The sequence below is a fragment of the Myotis nattereri genome (assembly GCF_964212035.1).
Source record: "Myotis nattereri genome assembly, chromosome: 1".
Classification (NCBI taxonomy): domain Eukaryota; kingdom Metazoa; phylum Chordata; class Mammalia; order Chiroptera; family Vespertilionidae; genus Myotis; species Myotis nattereri.
This window is the reverse complement of record NC_138075.1, coordinates 64,234,998-64,262,352: the sequence shown is the minus strand read 5'-3', so window position 1 is coordinate 64,262,352 and position 27,355 is coordinate 64,234,998. Positions and strand designations below refer to the sequence as shown.

At 37.5% G+C, this 27,355-nt stretch overlaps 1 protein-coding gene across 1 annotated transcript in view; it reads left to right on the top strand.

Moving 5' to 3' along the window:
* Nucleotides 1-25,315, top strand: part of CTDSPL2 (CTD small phosphatase like 2) — a 102,686-nt gene extending 77,371 nt beyond the window's left edge. The window contains exons 8-13 of the mRNA XM_081112414.1: nucleotides 863-949; nucleotides 11,166-11,228; nucleotides 11,333-11,412; nucleotides 14,925-15,051; nucleotides 22,299-22,394; nucleotides 23,252-25,315. Coding sequence (XP_080968540.1) covers nucleotides 863-949; nucleotides 11,166-11,228; nucleotides 11,333-11,412; nucleotides 14,925-15,051; nucleotides 22,299-22,394; nucleotides 23,252-23,317 — 519 coding nt within the window. The 3' untranslated portion in view covers nucleotides 23,318-25,315. The remainder of the gene's footprint in view (nucleotides 1-862; nucleotides 950-11,165; nucleotides 11,229-11,332; nucleotides 11,413-14,924; nucleotides 15,052-22,298; nucleotides 22,395-23,251) is intronic.
* The last annotated feature ends 2,040 nt before the right edge of the window (nucleotides 25,316-27,355 follow it).

Sequence of the window (27,355 nt, the reverse complement as noted above, 5' to 3'; positions counted from 1 at the left end):
TAGATTCTAAACTTCCATTTTTTAATTGTTTTTAAAAGCGGTATGTATGTGGTTTAGTTAACAGAAAGTTGGAACTCAAAACAGTGGTTCTCAAACTGACATGCATTAAAATCACCTTAAAGGGCTTTTTAAAAAATATTTTTTATTGATTTTTTTTTTTAAAGAGAGGAAGGAGGAAGGGTAGAGAGATAAAAACATCGATAAGAGAGAAACATGGATCAGCTGCCTCCTGCTCGCCCCCTACTGGGGATTGAGCCTACAACCTGGGCATGTGCCCTGACTGGGAATGGAACCAGTGACCTCTTGTTCATGGCTCAACATTCAAACACTGGCTGGGCTGAAGGGCTTTTTAAGCAGATTATTGCGCTCCTCTCTTCACCTCTTGCTGAATTTCTGAATTATCAGAAGTGGAGCTGGAGAATTTTTATTTCTAACTGGTTCCCAGGTGATGCTGCTTGCTGGTCCAGAGACTACACCACAGAAACTGGGATTTGGAATGGGTAGCTCAGTTGGTTAGAGTGTCATCCCAATACACCAAGGTTGCAGGGTTCAAGCCTCAGTCAGGGCACATATAAGAAGCAAGCAATAAATGCATAAATAAGTGGAACAACAAAAATCATTGTTTCTCTTCCACCCTACCTTCCTGTCTCTCTCAAATTAATAAATTAAAACAAAAATTTTTTTAATAAAAAAGAAAATTTTGTCCAAATTGCTATGTTACACACAGTAATGTATGATGAATATAAAATTCCATATTTGAATGGGTGCTTGAATAGATGTTTTTGGAGATCGTGGACATATAAAATTATTGGAAATTTCTTTTAATATCTTGGTTCATTCAATATGTGTTTTTTATTTTAAGGATGAAACACTAGTACACTGTAGTCTAAATGAGCTAGAAGATGCAGCACTTACTTTTCCAGTCCTTTTCCAAGATGTCATTTATCAGGTAATTAAAGAAAAATTTTAATTTGATTCTTGGCCTGTTAGATTAACATTCTGAACTAAGAAATCTTTTGCAAATGTTTTTTTGGTGAAGTTTAATGTGGTTTTCTATTAGATTTCTCAGTACTTTAATGATTTGTTAACAGAGTAGAATCATACTAAATAATTACATAAAACAACATTAATTTGTTGCCACAAATATTTTACCAAGTGAACTCTGCTAGTTTTATAATGTATTTGCCAGCAGGTGGAGGCAGGAGCACTGACATCATAGATCCCTAAGAAGAACTTGCCAGGTTAATACCTGGTATGTTTTTCTCCCCTCCAAAATCCAAATGATATAAAGAAAACTCATTCCTTGTTGGTCATTTTTATTTCCTTTTGTAGTAATATGGTCTGTAGATTGCATTTTGGTTGACCTAGTTTATAATCACAAAATTCCAGGATATTCTTCTAGTTATTGCTTTACTTTAAAAAATTAGGGTATAAGCATTTCTCTCTAATCTGTGTTGTTGAACAGGTAACAGTACAAAATACTACGAATTACATTTATGTGTGTTGGTCATAGTTTTTACATTGTGTTTGAGATTTTCCTAACATAAAATTTGAATTAATATATGTGAATATACTTTGAAAATTGCAAGGAAAGTGCCTTTCTGTGGTGGCGGTTGTTATTTGATTAGTATTACCTTCATATATACCAGTTGTTGAAGGATTGGGAAAAGGTGAAAATGTTTGTTGTTTGTCAGGTGGAAGCCAACCTAAGGATTAACTAAATAAAGTCACAGAATGTTGACTATGAAGATGATGAAAAGGTGTTTTATGATTGTTATTTGCCTTTAATAGGCAGTTAGAACTTGGGTTTCGTTTTCAATATCAGAATTAAATAGAAGTTTGTGGTTCAGAATCTACTTTACGTACTTTTTCTTGTAATGAGTTATGAGGAGCTTTATTTTAGCAGTTATTGTCAATTCTAGTTTAACCTAGAAAGGTATTGTAGGTATGGTAATATCAGAGTACTATATTCATTTCCCTTTTATGGAAACTGATTTTAGTTCTGATATATGATCATGGGATAAGCAAAATATACACACAAATAGGGTATTTATTCCATTGTAACAGTATTATTTGGCTTAAGGTAAATCTTTTTCTTAATAAGGCATTTTCTGCCATAGGTTATTATTCTTGTTTAGTGCACTTTTAAGGACAGCAGTCTTTTGGAAAATAAACATAGTATAGAAATATTTTAGTTTTCTCTTTTTAGCTTGATACCTTTGTTTTTTTTGTTCAAAATTGCACGTAAAAAAACACGGGCTTTGAATTTGGAAAATAAAGCTGTTACCTAAAAATAATATTTTGAGATGACTTTCTTAAGCTTTTATATTTGGAGTTTATTTCTTGAAGATGGTTTTGATCTGTTTATGTAATTTTTAATAGTGAAATAAGAAACTTGGAAAGTAGGAGAGTTTGATTCTTCCCCTGCATGAGCATTTCTTTTCAGTGTGACCATATAACTGAATTTTTCTTACTGCTTTGACCATTTCTGCTTCATTTCTCTCCTTTATAAATTTCTTATTATTTTCATGTGGATCTGGATAGTTGTCTTATTTTGAATAAAAGGCTTCTAACAGTGCATATAACTAATAAAAATCCTATATGTACTGTATACCTCTGTTGAATTCAAAGAACTCTTTTTCTTATATATTATGAGTTACACTTTTCTAAAACTGAAAAATAGTATGCCTAAATCAGGAGCAATAAAATGGAAGTTTGAATTTATAAGTTATAGAGATTATTGCAATTTAATATTATGACTTAGTTACTACATCATATACAGAGTTTAGTTCCCCTTCAGTAAATTTTTGAGGATGTCCATAGTTAATATTGGGTACATTTCTTTGGACTTCTGGTTTTGGCATGGCTATTCTGTCTGCTTTTAAAAAAATAACTTGAAGAAATCTTGGGTTAGAGTTCCCCCAGTTTTCAGACCAGCAAGCTCCCTTTAAACAGGGAATGATGTCTTTTAAACTTTCAGTGGTGTTGTCTCCATCTACTGGCAAAGAAGAAATATACACAAGGGTCTGAGATGATCTAAGAGATTTTGGAGAAACCACATTATTAGGTAAGATGTAACTTACGTATTTAACCACTACAATATAATGTGGCCCACTTAAAGGTAGAAACCTGTAAAATACTGTATATACTCTTTTAAAAAGTAATGTATTGAGGTGAAATTCACAACATAAAGTTAACTTTTTAAGTTAACAGTTCTGTGGCATTTATTTACATACTCTTAATATGTTAGTTTCATAGCACTTATGTATATATACTCTTAAAAATAAAAGGGTAAAGTTAAGATAGGATCAATTTCTTTCTCTGAATCAAAACCAGATAATGTCCTCTAGGGACTTATTTTATTTTTACTTCCTTTTTGTGGTAAGTTCATTATGGTTCGTTACCTAATTTTAATTCCACTTGTTATTTCTCTTTCTTTCAAAACAGTGTAAAGTGTAAATTGTCTTACATGTGTTTCCATGATTGTCTCTATTAGGGGTTGGCAAACATTTTCCTATAAAGGGCTATTTGTTAATATTTCAGGCTTTACAGTCTCTATTGCAACTGCTTTTTCTGCCATTGTAGCATAAAAGTAGTCATAGACAGTACATAATTGTTAAGTATAGCTGTGCACAGACACAAAAAACTTTATAAAAATAAATGACACTTTGGATTTGGCCCACAGGCTATAGCTTGCTGACCTGTGGTCCAATAATTATGAGAGTATATACAGTAAATTTACACTTCAGATTCTTTCTAAGTGGCAATAGGCAATCAAATGTTCATCAGAATTCTTGTTAATATTTAGAGAAATTTAAAATTATATCCATTCTAATCTGGTTGTGGACTTCCTTAGGTTTTTTTAGTTGTAAGTTTGAGGGGAAATTTAAGGTGGCCACTACTCACATTTAAAGATTGCCTGACTTCATGATTTACATTCTTCTTTTGATTGATAAGTAGGACTCAACTTCATTATTTCAAGTCTTAGAATTTACCAGCAGGTAGATTATTCAAATCTCAATTTAGTACTTTGAGTATACTTAAAATCCATTTTTAGGGGATAAAAAAGTACCTAAAAATTTCAACTCAAAATTTGATGTATGCTACTACTGACACTATATGTTAGACAGATTACGATTTGTGTATATGGAGAAAAAGTAATTCTAAAGAAGAACTGACTTTTTTTTAATGAAGTTATGGTACTCACAAAGGCAAAGTTTAAAGATTTTTGTTTGAATGGGTTGAACCCCCTTCTTAAATTGGTACTTTTGCCATAAATTGTTAGACAGTTATTGGGATAATATTTATTTATAAAATGGTACAGATGCATTTGATATATGGAGAACAAGTGCATGATCAGTTCCAATGCACATGTTTAATCTTTATATTTAGCTTATATTGACACATTATCAGGAAATCCATCTCGTGGTGTTACTCAGTTAAGAGGTCTCCACTGTATTTAGTTTCTGTTCCTGCAGATCCACCAATTCAAGACTCTAGGTCATCTCACTCCCTCTTCCATCCAGAAGATGACTTCTATCCACAAGCAGGACTGAATCAAAAGACAGATTTTTCACTTAGCTCTTGAGCTGAACCACCTCCTCAATGACCTTCCTCTGTCTCCATCAAGAACTGGAGCTCAGTTTTTTGAAGATGTAATAGAGCTACTCAGCCCAAACGTGGCTTATTGAAGACAAAAAGAAGATGCCTCATATGTTTCACCACAGTGCAGCCAAACGTAACTGTGTTGTCCAACTCCTCATTCTGTAAAGTATGGCAGGGGCATCTAATTTTTTATTCTGTTCACCTATAAGACCTTTAGCCAGTCAGTGGCTTTCTGAAGATCAGTAAAATCAACAAACTTTGGGTCAGCTGTCCAGAAATCAGATTGTGGTAAGCACTCAAGGAGAGAGAGGATCCTTTAGGGAGCTACTTGCTAAAGGATACTTTATTAGTAGAGATTTTTATGGGGAAAGTTGGGGGGAGAAGTGGGTGGGAAATCCCATGTTTAGCAAAGGTCAGTCTCTTCACCATTATTATCGTTTGTTTTCTTGGGGACCTTACAGCCTAGGATAATTTTCATAAGGATCTCGAATATCTTATACCATGAACGAGAGGCTTCTGTCCCTTCTATAGTCTTTCCTAGGAAAGTCAGCATAATTTTTGGTTCATGAAGAAAAAAACCAATCATTTAAATGGAGGATTTTGTCGTAACTACCTAATCAAGATTTTTGTTCTCTAAAGCTCTTACTTAAATTGACAATAACCAAGAGGCATTCGTTTTGACCTTCATAAAGCATAATTTTGTTGTACAAAAGTAGTATGTATATTTGTGTCTTAAAACATTGGAGTCATGGACACTTAATATTGAGGATAATATTTTAGCTGGTCTGGAAAAATATTTCAATAATTAATTGTAGGTAAATCTTAAAAACAATGTTAAGTAACTTTCCTATCCTTATTAGTAAGTATAGTCATTGGCACTCATTTTTTTTTTTATCACAACTATTATTTTTTAGGTTAAAAAAGGAACAATATAGCTGAAACTTACAGTTATCTACTTCTCAAAGATAAAATGTATTTCATGGGGAACTCTGTTCTTTGTAAATGTATCTTAAAATTAGAAGCAGTTCATTAAAAAATACATGGGAAGTTCTTGTTCAACAAGCTGAAAATGTTCTGTAAATTCAGGAGAGGTGACAATTGATTACTAATCATATTAAGTTTGAAGGCTTCAAAGTTTAGAATTTGTTTTTAAAGGCGACATTTTAATTTTACTGCAAAGGCCATTTTTGCTCCTAAAATGACTAAACTTTATTTTAATATAACCACATTAGTATTTTACGTGTGTGTGTGTGTGTGTGTGTGTATACACACACACACACACACAATGGCTGCTTTTACTTGAAAATTTTTCTTTTTTGCTAACTTTTGCTATACCAGTTATTTGAATGTGTTCAGCTTCATTTTATCCCATTTGGACTCTATAAGAAAATTCCTTTTTAAATTTATTTACACTTAATTCAGTATAAGGTTTGTAGAAGCTTTTAGTTTAGGGATTTTTTTAAATTGTTTTTATTTTTATTGGTTGTGATGTTTTAGTGTTTCCTTACTCATCCATCTACAAATACTTTCCTCACCAGTCATCTAACTCTTACTGGAACTGTTTGAAAAGATGACTGTGAAATCACCCAATGGGTTATAAAGTTGAAGCCTATGCAGGGCTTACCTGAGCAGAACCCTCTTTCAGTGGAGAAGGTTGGAGTTTTGTGTCTATTCTCTGGTGTTGAGGTTAAGAAAATGTTAAGCAAGTTGAATAGTTAAGCTATCAACTGATGCAATTCATTATTACTTTCCCTCTTCTAAAAATATAGCTTATAGCCATGGGGCTTTCTCTTTTACTTAAGGTTGCCCAATTCTGTCCCATAGAATCATTCCATCTATTTTCCTTACCATCCACTACTTTTAAATAGAAAGATGGATAATAGTAATAGCTATTGGTAGTTTCAATGTGCCAGGCACTTTCCGTTCCAGGTGCTTTACATGCATTAATTTATTTAATCCTCACAACCCTATGAGATAGGCACTATTATACCCATTTTATAGATGAGAAAACTGAGGTGTACAGAAGGGTTAGATCTATGGTATCTTGATGTTTGACTTATTCGTACCATCTCATTCTTCACATTCCCCAGCTTTGTTAGTTTTCTTTTGTTGTTGTTTTGTTATTTTTCTACTGCTTTGAATTCTTTCTGCTGATGAAATAGCCATTTGCAAATTACTATTTTTTTTAAGTATATTTTATTGATTTTTTACAGAGAGGAGGGGAGAGGGACAGAGAGTTAGGAACATCGATGAGAGAGAAACATCGATCAGGTGCCTCCTGCACACCCCCTACTGGGGACGTGCCCGCAACCAAGGTACATGCCCTTGACCAGAATCGAACCTGAGACCCTACAGTCCGCAGGCCAACGCTCTAATCCACTGAGCCAAACCGGTTAGGGCCACAAATTATTTTTTAATTTAAAGATGCCATACTCTTAAGTGAGTGAGTTCCACTGAATTTATCTTTTTTTCTTTTTCGCCTACAACAGTGTAGTGATAAGTTCTAAGGATATCATAGAAAAATGATTACACATGTTTCACTTCAGATATGTTAAGGTCATATTATCTGTGTACTTAAAACCATTTAGAAATATTTTTACAAAAAAGATTTACATGTAAGAAGTTTTGTTTTTTGCAATCACTTGCCAACAAATTGAAACTGCTTATCTTTGCGGGTTTTATTTCCTTTTTTGTTCATGCTGTGAAAGTTATCTGTAATAATAGATAAAAGTTTAGTAAACAAGCAGTCAGAAATTATTCAGTATATAGTATAATTTAACATTGCATACTTAGACATGGGTATGTATTTAGACAAGAGTTTATCACACAATACTTATAATTATTTTATAACTGGATTGCTGTTTTAATGAATGCTCTTATTAAATCTAGTTATATTAACTATTTATGGCCTATTAGTACCATCTATACACACACTTATAGAATATTCTCATTGTCTTAATGCCAAAGAAAATACAGACGGTTTCGTTCATCTCAAGTTTTGTTAATGTAATGTTATTTTTTTTGTTATATACTTATCACTTTTATATAAAATTAAAATTTTCGTAAAATCAGTCCCAATATCACTGTTTTGCTGATATTATTATAATAATAATAGATTTTATTTTAAACCTTGAGTAATGAACATACTCACAAATGCCTATTTTGGGTAATAAGTCTTATTGAAGACATATCTGGGTATTCTTATATAATGATTATTTCTTATAGCATTATACATTATTTTCAAACTATTAACATTTCAAAATATATTTGGTTTACTGGTAGAAGATTAACACTATTTGTAATGTAGCTAGACTATGTCTCTTCAATAAGACTTATTACCCAAAATAGGCATTTATGAATGTGTTCATTATTCAAGTTTTAAAATAAAATCTATTATAATAATAATGTCAGAAAAACAGTGATATTATATATATTTATATATATATATCTATGTGTGTGTGTGTGTGTGTGTGTGTGTATATATATATATATATATATATATATATATATATATATATTTTTTTTTTTTTTTCAGACTAAAATGAGACTTTTGGCCTAGTCTTACACTTGGGAGATGACATGGTTTTGAAGAGTTGCAAGTTTTGAAGGATGGTTGTTGAAATACTAAGTAGAGAAAGAATGTAGAAAATAGGAAGTAGGCAACTCAGGACATGAATCTTTGTTATTTAGGAGAAGAAAATAGAGTTGAGCATCTGTGGAATAGATTTTGAAGCATTTAGAAGCATGCCTTTGTGTACATCTGTATATTAATGTATCTCTGTGCCCTAACACAGTGATTGATTATAGTCTCATTATACATACTCTACAATCGTTTTTTATTTGTTTCCTACTGGACAGTACTTGCCCTCTATATATTTCTGCTTTTATATATCCATCCAAGTGACTTGGATCCTGCTGGCCTTATATCTCTTTCTATTTATTGTTCTGAGATTTTGCCTTTGCAGCAGATGGCAGAACCCCATGTTGTTCCAATCCTATCCCTGCTCACTGTAACTTTGTACCTTTCTTATATTCTTGTCTTTTTCACTAACCACTTCAGTTTCTGCTTATGTCTTTTAATCCTGAAACACCTCTGTTCAAATGGTGATGTTGTTCTCAGGATAGGAACTTTTACAGTCAACAGTTACTATATTTTACTATGGTAAGGAAACACCCTAGCAATATATTTCCCCATCTTTAGTGCCACCTTTCATCCTCAGTAAACAAGCACCTTTTGAAAGTAATATCATTTAAGATGCATTTTATATTTAAATATAGTCAAAGTAGTTGAATGCATAATGAGGTTATAGTTTTGAACTAATCTGGAATCACTGTATAAGAAGTTGGAAAACGTCACTTACTATGCTTGTACAATATTATTTAAGTAGAACTATTCCTATAAAATGTGTGTTCATGTTCAGAGGAAACATCCCAAATTACAGAGGCCTTGCTTATCTTAGTTTACAATATGTAGAGCAAGTGATAACAGGGGTATTGAAAACATTTATACATATGTAAAAAGAAATATTTTTGGTTATTAAGTGCATGTAAGTGATAAAAACTTTAGCAACAATCAGAAAGATCTGATGTTTCATGGTTTAGCATCCTCCTTAAGATGAGGTAATTATAAAAAAAAAAAGTATTGGCAGAATTTTTTTTTTTTCTTGACCATAATAAATCTTTTGAAAACACCCATAGTTAATAAAAATGATTTGTTAGTTAAGGTAGTAATGTAACTAAAATCTGTCAGTTACTTAGATTACCAAACAAGTAAGGTATGTGATTTTCAACCAGGGCCACAAACTATACGAAATGTTTTGAGATGAAAATGTTAAAATTAATTAGCAACTCTAGTTAAAGTTTTTGTAACTCATCCTAAATCATAGCGATTGGATACTGAGGATTTGGTTATTTTTATTTGCTAGGGATAGGAATACTTGGCTTACTTTGTTTTTGGCTAGTCAATAAATTGAGATAAAATGCCTAGTAGGATTACAAACAAGTATACCTTTATCATTCTAGTTTGGGGGTGGGGTCAGATGATATTAGTATATTAATGTTCAAAATTTGTCTTACATGAGTGATCAAGTTGTGGAAAAAATTTATAGTTGTCCTTCTGTAGTCATGTAAATTTGCCTGTTTTATCTATATTGCTTAACTTCAGGCAGTTCTATTTCATTTACTCAATTAGTTTTTATCAAGTACTATATATTTGGCATTATTTTATACCCTTCGGGCATTGGAAATTACAAAGATTGGTAGTACATAGTCCCTAACTCCTAGAATCCTTTGCATGATTTCACTGTTCTGCCCCTAAAACATTCCTAGAACTAGATTTTTAATTTGTTGCCACCACAGTTTTTTGTTGTGTTTTTTAAAATCTCAATCCAAAGAATCTGGTAGGTGTTCTGCAAATGTTTGTTCATAGTATTTGAAGTTAATAATCACCTTTTTGAGTGTAGTAAAAAATTTTCTTTTTATAAAATTTTGTCACAAAATGAATACAATTTAAAGGAGTCAGATCTTTTGTAAATCAGTTTTAGTGGTTGCTTATGGTTTATATTTCTGTGCTTTTTAAATATGGGAGTATATTACAAGAGCTACATTAAATGTAGGCAAGAAGACAGGCACAGAAATAAAGCAGTTCTTTGGGTGCGGTAGTCTTCCATGATTGTGCTAATAGATTTTGACAACTTGTATTTGACTATCATAGTTTTATCTCAAGTAGTCAAGTAGTATTAATTTAGATGCCACATCTGAATCAGTAAATGTAGAAAAACAAACTTGATTTCTGAAAATATTCCAATTATTTAAACCTACCAATCCAAACATCTCTTTCTTTTTTTATGTATATATATTTGTATTGATTTCAGGGAGAGGGAGAGGGAGAGAAAGCTAGAAATATCAATGATAAGAGAGAATTATTGATGGGCTGCCTCTTGCATGCCCCAAACTGGGGATCGAGTTTGCAACCTGGGTGTGTGCCCAACCAGGAATCAAACTGTGACTTCCTGGTCCATAGGTCGACATTCAACCACTGAGCCACCACAGCCAGGCCAAACATATCTTTCTTGAACATTATTTACCTTAATAGAAAATTGAAATAAAGCTATTCTTAGCAGGTGATTGTTGAGAAGAAATTCTGAGTAATTATTGAGGAAGGTCATTGAGATAGGTCAGCTAGAGATGGACACGCAGCCTGCCTAATAATTGGATGGATGCTACCTGGCTGGAAGATGGAGCTGATTGGTGGATCAAAATCTCAGAGGGAAACCTTTTATTTTTAGGTTAAATGTTTATTAAGAATTATATTCCATGAAGTACTATTGTATGCTGGTATTTAACTACTAAATAATGAAATGATCAATGATTATTACCCTGCCAAAAGATTGTTTTAAGTGATTTTTGGAATGTAAAATATATTTTGAGTGGTAGTAAAATTTACTTCTTTAAAATATGAAATTTATAATATATCCAGAGTTAGAATATAACATATCTTATAAATAAGTTTGTTCTATTTTATGTGTTTATTTGCTGAAACCATCTTTGTGTTTCTTCAGGTTTATGTGAGATTAAGGCCATTCTTCAGGGAATTCTTGGAACGAATGTCTCAGATGTATGAGGTAAACATGCATGAACTGAACAGCATAAATATTTTATTTTATTCAACATAGTACCCATATTTAGATCATGTATAATGATTACTTCTTTTCCCCTGAATTTATAGATCATTCTTTTTACTGCTTCTAAGAAGGTGTATGCAGACAAGTTACTGAACATACTAGACCCTAAAAAGCAACTGGTCAGGTAAATTTAATTAAGAAATAGTGGAAATGTCTGTCACACTGATCTATGAAATTACTATGATTATATTTAACTTTAATGGCCTTTTTAAGTTGGCTACATATATAGAGATTTGTCATGCTGAATGGTGAAACTAAATGAATTTTTTAAATGCCCAAACTCTTAAGAGTTCCTAATGCTATAATTCCAGACAGACGTTCTTTAAAAGGACACGAAGATCAAATGTATTTATTTATTGTTACATCTGTATCCTTACTTCTTTTGGGATTAGGGGAGGGAAGTAGGTGGAATTTTTCACTGTGTGCATGATGTTTTCATTTCCTTTATGTTGATATAATGCATGTGATGGCACCTTTTTAATGGCATAGAGAAATAAAAGTTAATTTTAATAGAAAGGATTAAATTAAACTCTCTTGCTTTTTTCAAGAGCAAATTTATCTTCCATGGAAAGAAAATGTTACATGAATCTAATTGGGAATTGCAGTTGGCTTAGTCATTCAGGTTATTCTGTGTGTGTGTGTCCTGAGCCAGCAGATGCAGTGTGTTCCTGGTTAGGTGGATTGCCTTGGGTAATTTTAAAATAGTTTGAAAATTAGTTAAACTGAAATATTAAGACTAAAGCAGTCTTATTGCATCCTATAAAATATGGGAGTTAATCTTTGAGTTTTTGACCAAGAGCTGAGAGTGATGCCACAAAAGGCTTATAACAACCTTAATAGCTGGCTATTCATTTTCTTGAATGCTTTTTCCCATATTGTCTTAATGGAAAATTCTAAACTTATCTAAGGATTAAAATTTGTCCTTATAGTTAGTTTTATTTTTATCTTTAATATAAGCAAGCATTAGACATACAAAATAGAAAATGTATTTTTTATTCATAAGAGTGTATTATAATTTATGCTCATTTTACCCAACTTCAACAGAAATATACAAATGATTTTGCTTTGATCATTCATTCTATTCAGTCCCTCCAGTGTTCCAGGGAATAGTGGTGAGCCACACAAGCCCTTCCCCTCTTGGAGCTCTCATTTTACTGGAGGACAAATTGTACTCATGCAATTATAATCTTATCCCTCTTTTAAATTAGTTTTCTAAAATATTCACATTTAAGAGTTTAAATGTATTTTATCTTTTTACAATTTGAAAACTTAAAACAGGAAAACCTGCCGTAACCGGTTTGGCTCAGTGGATAGAGCATTGGCCTGCGGACTGAAGGGTCCCAGGTTCGATTCCCGTCAAGGGCATGTACCTTGGCTGTGGGCACATCCCCAGTGGGGGGTGGGCAGGAGGCAGCTGATCGATGTTTCTCGCTCACGATGTTTCTAACTCTCTATCCCTCTCCCTTCCTCTCTGTAAAAAACCAATAAAATATATTAAAAAACAACAACAACAAACAAAAAAACAGGAAAACCTTTTTGAAGAATATATTGAATTCATTAGAGTGCTATAGAGAACTATCTATGTTGGTGACAAGGTAAACTCAGAAATTCCTATGATCTCTCAATCCCATGACTCCAAATGCAAATTTGATGACTAGCAAAAAAATAAATAGAAATAACAAAAATATAGTTTCTTTCTAAAACTGCAAATGTATGCTATTGACTCTCGGATTTTTGAATACTGGAGAGGCTTCAGCTTAATTTAGAGTAACTGTTAGTATCCATATACATATTCAGTTGTCTCCTGACTTGGGTGAGCTTGCTGCTCGTGAAGAGAAAAGCATCGGTACTGACTTGCATGTACATGCTCTATCTGCCTCTCCAATTGCTTCATATCTAAATGTTTATGCAAATAAAATTACTTAAATCCTTTTATTTAGTCTATTTTTTCAAAGTAGGACTGTCTTTAAGCCTTTTAGAGATAGATGATAATTTAATTAAAAGTATTTATAATGGGGAAAGAATTATACTACATTTTGTCTGGTTGTAAAATTCTTAACTCTTTGCCATTACCACTGGCAGTGATTTTTTTAAAAAAATTTTTATTGATTAAGGTGTTACGAAGTGTCTTTATCCCCCATTATCCCCTCATCCCCCCGTCTTGCCCTCACCTTCACCCCCTGTCTGTATCCGTCACTTGTGCTTATATGCATGCATACAAGTCCTTTGGTTGATCTCTCCCCCTTACCCCCACCCTCCCCTACCTTCCCTCTGAGATTTGAGCATCTGATCGATGCTTCTCTGTCTCTAGATCAGTTTTTGTTGTTCATTGGGAGTGATATTTTTAAGGTTGAGGTTTGTTTGGGGAGGTGGTGGTGTTAGAACTATGACAGATTTTGTTGGTAGAAATTGCCCTTTTCTTAAAATTGCATGATTAAAAATACAGGTATGAATGAGTAGTAGGCCTTAGCTATTGAAAAATTGTTTAGTGGAATTAAGACACAAGGAAGCCCTAACGGGTTTGGTTCAGTGGATAGAGCATCGGCCTGCGGACTGAAAGGTCCCAGGTTCGATTCCAGTCAAGAGCATGTATCTTGGTTGCGGGCACATCCCCAGTAGGAGGTGTGCAGGAGGCAGCTGATTGATGTTTCTCTCTCATCGATGTTTCTAACTACCTCTCTCCCTTCCTCTCTGTAAAAAAATCAATAAAATATATATTAAAAAAAAGACACAAGGAAGCCAAACTATCAAATTATTATACAGGACTAATATTTTTTTAGTTCGGAATGAAGATTATATCATTATTACAGTACCTAAGTATTATAAAACCTTTAATAGCTTTGTTAAATTATACAGAATTTTTCAACTTAGCAGCTATCATTAGTGAAACATCAGTTTACATGTTATACTTAAATCTAAATTCATTTCATTCAGTCTTTGTTTTTTCAAATGACATACATACACTAAATTGAAAAATGAGTGGGAAAAGTTGAAATGATGGAATGTTTTGACCACCTTTTCTCAAAAATTATAAGGGAAACTAAAAACACATTTTTTAAATGCCAACACAGAAACAGTCCTTCTTATATTTTCTATTCTGGCATGTACAGGGGTAGGGAGGCTTTGTGGTCTTCTGGTTAGAGCAAAGGACTGGGAGCCAGGAAGATTCTGGGTTCCAATGCGGGGCTAACCACTGACTTACTGTTTGACCTTGGGCAAGTCACCTGACCTCCTTGTGCCTTAGTCAACCATCTGGAAAATTGGTTTAAAAGCCAGGACCTTGCTGACAACCAGATGCTGCTTCTGAACTGAGCTTTCTGGTTAAATAAATTACAAAAACAATTTACAGAGTTTTTAATCCCACTTTATTTAATATAACATTTTAGGATAAACCATTTAAGACATGGTAATATTTGGTTGTAAGTTTTCAGTAATTGCTAAGAATTTTTATAGTAAAGCTATAGCCTGAAGTTTAGGCCCACATTTGTATGAGTTTCCTTAGTGACAAAATAATAAGACGTAACGTGTAAAGCCTATGGTGTGTGTGTATATGTTTCAGTATATGTTATACTTTTTAGAGGCTGCTTTTTTTTTTTTTTTTTTTTTTAGTTAATTTGTTTTTATTTTTATGTTTAGGCACCGACTTTTTCGTGAACATTGTGTTTGTGTACAAGGAAACTATATAAAGGACTTAAATATCCTTGGAAGAGATCTTTCAAAAACTATAATAATTGACAACTCACCACAAGCCTTTGCATATCAGGTAGGAAGAGGGTTGCTAAGCAAATTCAGAATGGAAAAAAAGTCACAATGAGGACAAATGCTGCCAAACAGTATGATGGGGGAACAGAATTTTCACTGGAGGAATTTCCCTGTTTAGTGTCACACTTATAATTAGAAATGCCAAATTGGCATACTCCTTTTGAAAAAGTTTCTTTTAAATTGAGTACAACATAGCCCTAGCTGGTTTGGCTCAGTGGATAGAGCATCAGCCTGAGGACTGAAGGGTCCCAGGTTCAGTTCCGGTCAAGGGCACATGCCTGGGTTGTGGGCTTGATCCCCAGTAGGGGATGTGCAGGAGGCAGCTAATAAATGATTCTCTCTCATCATTGAAGTTTCTATCTCTCTTTCCCTCTCCCTTCCTCTCTGAAATCAATAAAGATATATTTTTTAAAAAGATAAAGTACAACAAATAAAAATCTGAATAGTAAATGTGAATAAGAAGGGACAAGATAAACATTTAATAATAGCATTATGAGTTATTACATCAGTAATTATAAACATGTTTGAGAATTACAATAGCTTAACCATCTCCCTCTGGTCCATTTTTGACATTTTTTTTGTATTTTCATGGACTATTTTATCAGTATATTTGTACCCTTTGTTAATGATTCTTTGAAATATAACTTTGACTAGAGACAAGCCACCCTTGCAAGATATATATTGTACATTATGAATGCCTTCATGTGATCCATTTGAGATTTCCTTCACAATCAATAGGTACAGAATAGGGATGACGGAAGGTAGGTTGGGTATAGATAAAACAAGATTTGCCTTTAACTTGTGTTTTAAAATGTCCACTAAAGAAAAAGAAAGGTCAACTTCATACGGTTTTGAAATATGTTCAGTTTAGGTCACTACTTTTATTTGCTTGCATTTTGAAATGTTTTTAAGAATTTTTTCTTGGTGCCTAGATAAAATCATTTCAATTATCCTCAATCTCAAACAATCCTATATAATAAAGTGGTAATATTCAAATTGACTGTCATGCCCTTGCAAAAGGTGGCCACTGCCCCGACGTGGTCACAAGATGGTTGGCAGGGGAGAGCAGTTGTGTGCAATCAGGCCGGCAGGGGAGGGCAGTTGGGGGCAATCGGGCTGGCAGGGGAGGGCAGTTGGGGGCAATCAGCTGGCAGGGGAGGGCAGTTGGAGGCAATCGGGCTGGCAGGGGAGGGCAGTTGGGGGCAATCGGGCTGGCAGGGGAGGGCAGTTGGGGCGACTGGGCTGGCAGGGGAGCAGTTAGTTGTTGATCAGGCTGGCAGGGGAGTGGTTAGAGGGTGATCAGGCTGGCAGGCAGAAACGGTTAGTAGGCAGACAGGCAAGCAGTTGGGAGCCAGCAGCCTCAGATTGTGAGAGGGAAGTCCCTGTAGGATCGGGCCTAAACCACAGTCAGACATCCCCTGAGGGGTCCTAGATTGGAGAGGGTGCAGGTTGGGCTGAGGGACACCCTCCTCCCGCAGTGCATGAATTTTGTGCACCGGGCCTTTAGTGTTCTATATAAACTTTTAAAGACTTTTATCCCAGAGATTATCTATATATCCATAATAATAAAAGCCTAATATGCTAATTAGATCGGATGACCTTTCAGACAAAGCCAGGTCTGCGAGGGAAGCCTGGGTCCTGGGTGCCAGAGGGAAGCTGGTGCCGGCAGCTGGGGGAAAGGAAGGCCTACTCTTGCACGAATTTCGTGCATCAGCCTCTAGTCTATAATAATAAAAGCGTAATATGCTAATTAGACTGGATGTTCTTCCGTATGAAGCCGGGGCTGCAAGGGAAGTCTGGGTTCTGGGTGCCAGAGGGAAGCCAGTTTTGGCAGCCGGGGAGAGTAGGGCCTACTTTTGTACAAATTTCATGCATTGGGCCTCTAGTCTATATATATAAAAAGCCAGTGACCAGAAGGCTGTAAGGACCAGAACTACCAGTCGCTATGACATCCATTGTGTCCAGCAAACAGGCCTGATTGGGGGTCGGGCCAGCTGGCCAACTGCCTGCAGCCCCTCCCCCTGGCAGGCCCCGCCTCTGATGGGCCCCCACCACCCTGATTGGTTCACAGCCCCTCCCCAGCCATCTCCACCCCCCATTGGCTCCCCACACTCCAATCAGGAGCAAGGCTGGCTGGCCAACCATCCATGGCCCCTCCCTAAGGTCGTTGGCCCCCAATCAGTCCCTGCCACCCCATTCGGAAGTGGGGCTGGCCGGAAAACAGCCCCTTTCCACAGCTGGCCCCACTACCCCAGTCGGCCCACGGCCTCTCCCCCCAGCCAGTTCTGCCCTAAATTGACACCCCCCCACCCCAATCAGGGGCGGGGCCGGGCCTGCCAGACCCACCTGTGCATGAATTTGTGCACTGGGCCTCTAGCACATCTACATATATGATAGATGAATAGGCAGATTTGCCCGGTATGCTGTCATGTTACAGCTGTTCATGGGATGGGCGTGGCTGCAGGGCTGTGGGGCGTCACTTGGGGTCTAAGTGTGATTTCATCCCGCCCAGGCAGACTCCCCCATGGCCGCAGACAAATCCCAATGCCAACCTGGGGTTTACTAAACTTTACTGGAGCTGCTCCCCACACCCCTACCGACTGCCCCAAGACCCTGCTTTCCCTAGCAGGGTGCTCCGAGAGCCGAGTAGAGCGGGAGCTGCAGGGAGCCACGGATGGGCGGGGCCACCAGAGCCAAGCTCCCAGGGGTCTGAGGAGAGCACTTGAAGGAAGAGGAAGCTTCGGCAAAAGGGCCAGCTAGGAGCCGCAGTCGGGGTCAGCAGGCGTGCGGACAGTCCTCTGCCTGAGGGGCGGCTCCTTGCCCAGGAGCCACATTGCCCAGCTTTAGTGAAGTGGCAGGCCAGAAGGCAGACGGCCCAAGGGCACAGAGCAGCGCTGAGGAGGCGTGCACTGGAGCTGGCTTGGGCCATGGCAGGGTGCTGGTGGGCGGGGATCTGCCTTGCCTGCGAAGAGTGAGGTTCTGCAGTGGCCCCAAAACGCGGGAAACAGGCGATGACTGCTGGCGTGAAAGGACGCCTGGGCAGAGAGGCGCGGAACCGCAGCCCTGAGGCGGGGGTTGAGGGGTGGTGCCACCTCAGTGGAGGGCGCCGCACTGCTGGGTACCCCACTGCGGCGGTTTGGCGAAGCTCAAAGCTCCCGGCGCTAACCAGGCCTCACCTTGGCCCTCGCACTTCTGCTCCTGCCTTGGCCCAAAAGCAAGCCTGTGCTCACCCTATCCCCAGTTCCCATCCCACCCCACGGGGGTGTGCGCCTGCACAGTGAGTGCGAAGCCTATCACCTCCTCCACAGAAGGGGGGGCAGTAATGAATGGGGGCGGGGGGCGGGGGAGAGGAAAGAATGTAGACATCCATGATGAAGAGGTGCTTAAGAACGAGTCTGTAAGTCAGTGGTTCTCAACCTTCTGGCCCTTTAAATACAGTTCCTCATGTTGTGACCCAACCATAAAATTATTTTCGTTGCTACTTCATAACTGTAATGTTGCTACTGTTATGAATCGTAATGTAAGTATCTGATATGCAGGATGGTCTTAGGCGACCCTTGTGAAAGGGTCATTCGACCACCAAAGGGATCGCGACCTACAGGTTGAGAACCACTGATCTAAGTCATTATCTCACGGGGAGGTTTGTACTGTTTGCCCTGGGGCTGTCCCTTAAGAAAGGCAGAGAGTGCAGTTGTGAGGGCTCCCTGCGAGCCAAGTCCAGTTCCACACCCAACTGAAATTGGCCTCAGTTTCCTGGTGTGTAAAATGGATTAAGCGTGTACCAATGCCTTCGCTGAGCTTTGAGGGCCAATTGAAATACTATATAAAGAAAATGAGTGAAGACATGAGAAAGAAAAGGAAGGGCGAGCAACCCAAAAGAAAGATTGGAAGGAACCTGTAAACCTGTTGTCCCTTAAATAGGGAATATCCTATCTAATAAAAGAGAAACATGGTAATTAGCGTACAACCGCTACCCTTCCCATTGGCTGATCAGGGCGATACGCAAATTAACTGCCAGCCAAGATGGCGGCCGGCAGCCAGGCAGCTTGAAACTAACATGAGGCTTGCTTGCTTCAGTGACGGAGGAAACCAACGTTCCCCGCCTGCCTTGCCGGCCTCTGAGCCTGCAGTTTGAAACATTGAAACAAATATAGAAGCTAAACAAAACCCCAGAAACCAGCTTTCAGCGAGCCGGGATCTCAAAGCTGAAGTTATACATTGTTTCGATTATAGAACCGAAAAAAACCGGATACCTGCTTTCAGCAGCGGAGGCCTAAGAGCTGGAGTCAGAGCTAAAGCTGGCCCAGAATAAAAAAAAAAAGAAAAAAAGGAGCAGTTGGGAGCTTCTGTCACCCGCCAGCCTGAAAACAGCCCTCAGCCCCTCACCCAGACTGGCCAGGCACCCCAGTGGGGACCCCAACCCTGAAGGGTGTGTGACCAGCTGCAAACAGCCATCATCCCCCCACCCAGGCTGGCCAGGCACCCCAGTGGGGACCCCCACCCTGATCCAGGACACCCTTCAGGGCAAACCAGCCAGCCCCACCCATGCACCAGGCCTCTATCCTATATAGTAAAAGGGTAATATGCCTCCCAGCACCGGGAACAGCGGAGCCGCGAGGCCCCCAGCACTGGGATCAGCGTGACGGGGCAGCACCCAAACCCCCTGATCGCCCTGCGGCTCTGTGTGTGACAAGGGGCGGGACCACAACCTCCCTATCCGCCCTGCTCTATTTGTGACAGGGGAAGGCGCCCCAACCTCCTGATCAGCCCTGCTCTGTGCCTGATACGGGGGAGCTCCCCAACCCTCTGATCGCCCTGCGGCTCTGTGTGTGACAGGGTAGAGCCATAACCTCCCCATCGGCCCTGCCCTGAGTGTGACAGTGGTGGCACCCCAACCCCCTGATCGGCTCTGCCCTGAGTGTGACAGTGGCGGCGCCCCAACCCCCGATCCGCCCTGCTCTGTGTGTGACAGGGTCGGTGCCCCAATCCCCTATCGGCCCTACTATGTGAGTGACAGCGGGGAGCTCCTCAACCCCCTGATGGGCCCTGCTCTGTGCGTGACAGGGGTGAGCTCCCCAACCCCCTGATCGACCCTGCTCTATGCGTGACAGGGTACGGAGCCCCAACCCCCCTGATGAGCCCTGCTCTGTGCGTGACAGGGGGTGGTGCCGCAACCTCCCCATCGACCCTGCCTTGAGTGTGACAGGGGGCGGTGCCCCAACCCCCCAATCAGCCCTACCCTGAGTGTGACTGAGGGTGGCATCGCAACCTCCCGATCCGCCCTGCTCTGTGCATGACAGGGGACAACCCCCCAACTCCCCAATCAGCCCTGCTCTGAGCCCGACCAGGGGCTGCACCTAGGGATTGGGCCTGCCCTCTGCCACCCGGGAGCAGGCCTAAGCCAGCAGGTCGTTATCTCCCAAGGGGTCCCAGACTGCGAGAGGGCACAGGCCGGGCTGAGGGACCCCCGTTGCCCCCCGAGTGCACAAATTTTTGTGCACCGGGCCTCTAGTAGTCAATAGTGTTGTACTGACAGTATGATGCCAGGTGGGTACTAGAAATATCTGGGAACACTTTGTAAAGTATATGATTGTCTAACCACTATTCTGTAACTAATATAAAACCTGAAACTAATACAGAATAATATTGAATCTAAAGAAATGAAAATAGTGAAATTTTTATAAATTTCAAAGTTTAAATAAAGGCTGTAATGGAAGGAAGGGGGAGAATAAAAATAGTGGTTTTCTTTTTACCACTTTATTGTCTTTTCAGTACATAAAAAAGACAGTTGTCTTTATATGGCGCTTTTATACTTTTCTAAGTCATTATCTCATTTGATGTTAAGGGCAACTTAAAGATAAGATAATTATTCCCTCCACTATTCAAAGAAAGGAAATCTTGTTGTCTGGCCCCAATGATTCAATCTTCAAGCCCTTATTGTAAAGCAGGGTTAGTGAAATTTTCTGTGAAGTGTCATATCTATACTAATAAAAGCCTTGGGGGTGATCAGGCCAGCAGGGGAGGGCAGTTGGGGGCGATCAGGTTGGCAGGCAGAAGCGGTTAGGGGCGCAATCAGGCAGGCACACAGGCAAGCAGTTATGAGCCTGTGGTCCCAGATTGTGAGGGGGTTGTCTGACTGCCGGTTTAGGCCCGATTCAGAATTGGGCCTAAACCGGCAGTAAGACATCCTGGGATCAGGCCTAAACCGACAGTCAGGCACCCCCCAAAGGGTCCGAGATTGGAGAGGGTGCAGGCTGGGCTGAGGGACACGTCCCTCCCCGCCCCCCAAATGCACCAATTTTGTGCACCGGGCCTCGTGTGTGTGTGTGTGTGTGTGTGTGTGTGTGTGTGTGTGTAAAGCCTAATATGCAAATTGTCCCTCAGGAGTTCGACCTGGAGTCTGGGAGTTCAGTTGCTTGCTATGACGTGCACTGACCACCAACGTGTGGTGTGGAACGAAGGATGGCCCTGGCTAGCAGCCAGAAGGCCCTGATCGGCCCTGATCGCCAGCCAGGCCTAGGGACCCTACCCATGCACGAATTTCATGCACTAGGCCTCTAGTTTACTTATAAAACAAATAAGGTTTGCAGTCTTGTTTTTAGAGTCTTCAGTGAACTAGTTTTGAGTCAACTTATTATGTTCCTGTGTTTCAGATTACCCTGCTATTTGTTGGGAATAAAACAATGAATGGGACATGGTCCCTGTGTAGAAGTATATGCTCTCTAATAGTATTCTTTGTTTAGACTGGCAGTACCCCTTCATTCACAGTACCTAGCATTGATTATAGGTAGCAAGAATTTTTACCTAGCAAGAATTAATAACTGATTCTTGAATGAGTAAAGAAATGTTTTAAGTTATGTTACGTTAATGCAAAACTTGTTAATGGATCTTTCTTGTTCAGTTTTATATACACTAAGAAGAAATTATGCTAAAAACCCAATTAGGCTTCAGGTTTTTTTGTTTTTTTAGTTTTTTCAATCTGTTGATTTGAGGGAGGGAGGGAGGGAGGAAGGAAGGGAGGGAGGGGAAGAGACAAACATCAATTTGTTGTTCTGCTTATTTATGCATTCATTGGTTGTTTCTTGCATGTGCCTTGTCTGGGTATCGAACCCACAACCTTGGCATGTCGGGAGGACACTCTAACCAATTGAGCTACCCTGGACAAGGCTGATTTCTTTTTTAAGCTTTTTCCAAAGTAGGGAAAATGTAGGCAAAAAAGAGGATTTAATTACTTATTTATCATTTTAGCTATCTAATGGAATCCCTATAGAAAGCTGGTTTATGGATAAAAATGACAATGAACTCCTAAAATTGATTCCATTTCTGGAGAAGCTTGTAGAACTGGTAAGTATGTCTTAATTATCTTTTTCAGTTATGCTATTGGCTCAACTTTATTGAAATTGTTTAAATTGCTTTAAACAGTCAGTGTGGTGGGAGATTAAGGGAAAGATTGAAAAGAATTATAAGCTTTATCAAACCTTAAAAATTACATTAAAATTTGTTTTAATGTATTTGTATTTTTATTGATTTCAGAGAGGAAGGAAGAGGGAGAGGTAGAAATATTCATGATGAGAGAGAAACTTTGATCAACTGCCTCCTACACGGCCCCTATTGGGGCTCAAGCCCACAACCCGGGCATATGCCCTGACCGGGAATAATCAAATCATGACTTCCTGGTTCATAGGTTGAAGCTCAACCACTAAGCCACACCAACCAGGCCATAAATTATATTAAAATTATAAATATTTAAAAGTTTATAGATTGATTATTTTTATTTCACTGGGCTTCCTCTTGCAAGTCACTAACTACTTTTGTTAAATCGGTTTCATTTTGCTTTCATTGGTGTAGAATTATTGCTTATGCTACTAAAACTTTTCTGGGATTTTTTTTTTCTATATCCATGGATTAATTTTAAATTAATATATGAAATAGGATTCAATGGCTTAATGCTTGTATCTAACTTTTTGTTGAGCCATTTATTGCATAATTGTTCTTAAAAATTAAAACGTTGATGGCAGGTTTTTTTACGTCTTAATTTAATTCTAAGTTAACTGCTTCTGTGTGGTACATTTATATTTGGCAAATAAATGAGTTGGAAAATAGGCAATGATATGTTTATCTGCAAAGTAAGAGTGTTCATAATGATCTGAGGATCATATTTTTGAAATTACGTGGCCTTTACAATGTCTTTCTTCGCACAGAATGAAGATGTTCGACCTCACATCAGAGACAGATTTCGCTTGCATGATTTGCTGCCCCCAGATTAAGTACAAAGACTTGTCAAATCATGAAGGGGGAGAGAATGCAGGACCCTTTTGGACTAAGACAAAACATTGCCATTACTGTTGAAATTTTGCATTTTTGTACCCCGTCTTGCTTTTCTTATCTTTGGTGCCCAATAATAATCAAGGGTTACAGAAAGAGACTTTATCTCAGATTGAATACATACAGTAGGTAGGCTAAAACAGAAGAGTCTTTAGAACTAGTGCAACTCCAGTGAAATTTTTTTATGTACAGGACATCTGCAGTTTATAAAGAATTCTGTTTCTGCCACCAGCAGTTTGACCTGTAGTCACACAGGATTTTATGATAATAACAGAGATGAAAATGGACTTTTTATTTTCTCTCTGTTTGGTGCTCTAAGTGGGTTTGTAGCCACTTTTCTGTTACTTTAAGATTCTCATTTCAACAGGAATGGCCAGTAAAAGTTGTTTTATTTTCCTGTTAAGGTTTATAACCTTTTTACATTTTTGACCTGTATTAGATTAGAATTTCATTATGCATTCCTTTTAGTTGAGGCGCTTCAGTTTTCTGGAAATAGTTTTTAGTTTTTTATTATATATTTGAATGGCCGTTTTCCTGCTTTGTCTGCCTGCATATTGTATATTTGTTTAAAAATATTCTCTACTTTTAGTCCATGTAAGTTTCATTTAGAAAGACATGCATTTATATTTTGTTTCTGTAATATTCTACTGTAGGTGAAATCTTTTCAAAAATCAAGAGACTGGGTAGGTAAGAATATATGAGTAATATTCAAATGATTTAAACCATTGTGATGGCATGTGTTTCCAAATGGTGATATCTTGCAATGGCACACAGATTTAATGGATAAAGGTATACCTCAGACTTCATGTGCTTACCAATCTTTGAGGAGAATGTGTTTGGTCACCTTTTGGGCTTGATTTGGTTACTGCTGCCTTTGGTTTCCTCCAGGAACGAAGTACTCAGCACAGTGATTCGGTATTTTTAATTATTTTGCATGGGCTGGTAGTACCTCTGTTATGCTCTCGGTTACAATCAATTTAAAACTCTGTGTAACAGTCTTGGTACCTTACAGTAGCTATGCATAATCCTGTGGCACAGTAAACTCCCAAGCCACCAATGCAGTTAATATGCTCTCATAGTGGGTTTTCTATACTATATGAAAATAGTCTTCAAGCCTTGGTTCTCTAATGCAGCTACCACAAGAGGTTGATATTTTTATAGTGGCGTGTAATCTTCTTTTCGGGAGGCTTTTTATGGAAGGTAGAATTTGTAAGGTTAGTATGCTTTGCCTCTCAACTGCATTAACATGCCACAGGCTCAGACTGTTTTTGTGTAAAGGATGTCAAAGAACGGCACTTTTTCTAAAGAGAAGTTTGATATTTTGTATGCTTGTTAAGAAAGTACAGTATTGGAAATTAAAGGTGGACAACTGATAATTGAGGAGTATGTCACTTAATTTTTTATGTATATTACCTGTTTACTTGTACAACTTACTGTACAAATTACATGCAGCTTCATTTTCAAATGAATCCTTAAAATAAGGAAATCTTTTTAGGAAAACATTTAATTTTTGTATTTTTGATTTTAAAGGCATGAGTTATGTCAATTTTCAGTGTATTAATGAAAATTTTAACTTTTCATCAGGTTGAGTGTTTTCTTACTATATTATCTGTTGTGTATGTAGTTAGCATATTGTGTCACTGAACTGTTTAAAAATCTAGCATGTAGAGCAAGCCTGTTTTGTGGAAAATCCTTATTCATTAAATAATCATGGCAGGTTTTCTGCAAAAAAGAGCAGAAGCATTCGCAATTCAGAATACTGGTTTTTTTGTTTCGTTTTTGTTTTAATTTAAAGAAAGGTATTTTGCTTGCAGGAAAAAATACTACAGATTCATTTTAATGAGAATCTTTGAGATGTATTTATCTTTAGGGCATCTGGGCATCTTTATGCTGTTTGTCTTCTGTCTTTCTTGAAATAAAATGTACATACGTTACCTTTACATATGCTCTTGCTCAAAATTGTGAACCTAGTTACATTTCTCCTTGCTCCCTTTTTAATGCTCAAACAGCAAAATCCAAACTTATACAAGATCTAATCTTTCAGCATGCATTATAATTGCTGAAAGCTTTTCTGATTAAGTAAATACAGTCTCAAAGGGCTTTCCCATAACTTAAAGGGAAATGTAAGCACCTATACCACTGTGCCTGTGGGCACTTTAAATGAACACCCACTTTAATCATCTTGTTTTAATAGTAAAGCTGTTTTCAGTCCCCTGCTAGGGAGAGTTCCCTAAAATAGACTGACTAATGAATCAAGCATAACAAGATTCTGTAAAGAAATAAACTAAGGGAAATTTTGTGTGGCCTGAGAAAATTTCTTGAGACCAATTTATATATATATTTTTCATTACCTGACTTGAGTCATTTTAAATTTAATACAGAATTTTAAATAATTTATAGAGACAACTATCCAGCTTCCTTCCACGTTAATGTTTTATTGTCTCATTACCCCTTTTCTTTATCTGTTTATAGATGTTATCTTAAACACTTCCAATTGGTTAAAGCGGAGGTGTATATTTTATGAACCTGAGATGTGCCCAGCCCCTACAGTTCACACAGTAAACACAAACTCTTAAAAACTGACTATAGTAAATGCAGGAGAGATGGCTACCTGTAAAGACACAGCAAAAGTGACCTATATACACATTACAACTCTGAAGTACATATTATAATTGTGATATTTCCAGTGATAAATGTCTGACTTTTAAGACATTCTTTTAAATATTTGTATTATTGTTAGAATGTTTTAATCAGTTATGTTTTTTAATTCCATGTAATATATGTAGCCCTAATAAGATTTATATCACCAAATTTCTCCTTGGGTTTTAAAAGAATTAATAACAATTTAAAATCATAAATTGTTTTATATTAGCTAGTATGTATATTTATTTACCCAATGGCTTTATCTTGTTTCCCAAAATTTGGGGAGAATTTGTTGAAAGCATTGTGACTTCTATAAATGGCTATTTTCTTGTAACTGTCCGTGAAAATGTATGTGTACTTTTTTTTTTTTTTTTCATTTCTCTGGTTTTTCTGTTTTGTTTTTAGGGTTAAACATAGAATGTTTTTTGGTTTTTTTTAAGTTCTCTTTGGCCAATGACTTTTTCAGCTAGATATTACTTTCGGTCAACGTTCTAAAGAAGTTCATTTTTCATTGTTTTGTTCAGTCAACTTACCTGAAAAACAGAGACTTCATCTCATCAATGAAGAAAGTATTTCATTATTCCTACAAATCTTTACAGCGAGCACAGAATTCTTCATAATAAGGACCAGATCTTTCCCACATCTGTGTCAATCACATAAAGCTGAAACGTAAAGGACACTGAAGCCTTCATTTATTGTACTAACATGGTGGTGTTATATACTACATTATTAGCTAGTTAAGGTTTTCTGACCTAATTTCTCTGTCTTCCTAGATATTTATTTGTTATCTCTTTTAATCTTGTGTATCTAAAATTAACTTAGTTAATAGTTACCCATCAAATAACTATGCCAAGCAACTAGGAAAGAATGTTTATTTTATTTCCCCTTATAGGGGAAGAGTGGACTGGGAACAAAAATGTATGGGCCAAAAGGCCTTAGGTTGTCATTCATTCACTTTCTTATTCCTCTCATGACCTATGTTCAAGTATAGTATTTTTTCAGTGTTGATGTGCTTGATTATGTCATTACTTTTCATGTCTTCCCCTGAGTTGAAAGCCTGCTAGGAACCTGTATGGAATACATTTTTAAATATTCAGAATAAGAACCACAAAACTCAGTATCTTATATTTAAATGCTCCTTAAATTATTGGAATCCAAATCTCACTCACTAGGATACATTTTTATAAAATGTTTCTCTGTATCTTGAATTGAAATTACTTGCCCAGAGGCAAGAGTTCTTGGGATAATGTGTTTTGAGAAATTTTTTAAAATGGGATAAGAAAGCAACAAGTTTATACTTTGTGGTTTTGATATTAGTTAGTATTTTAAAATTCATT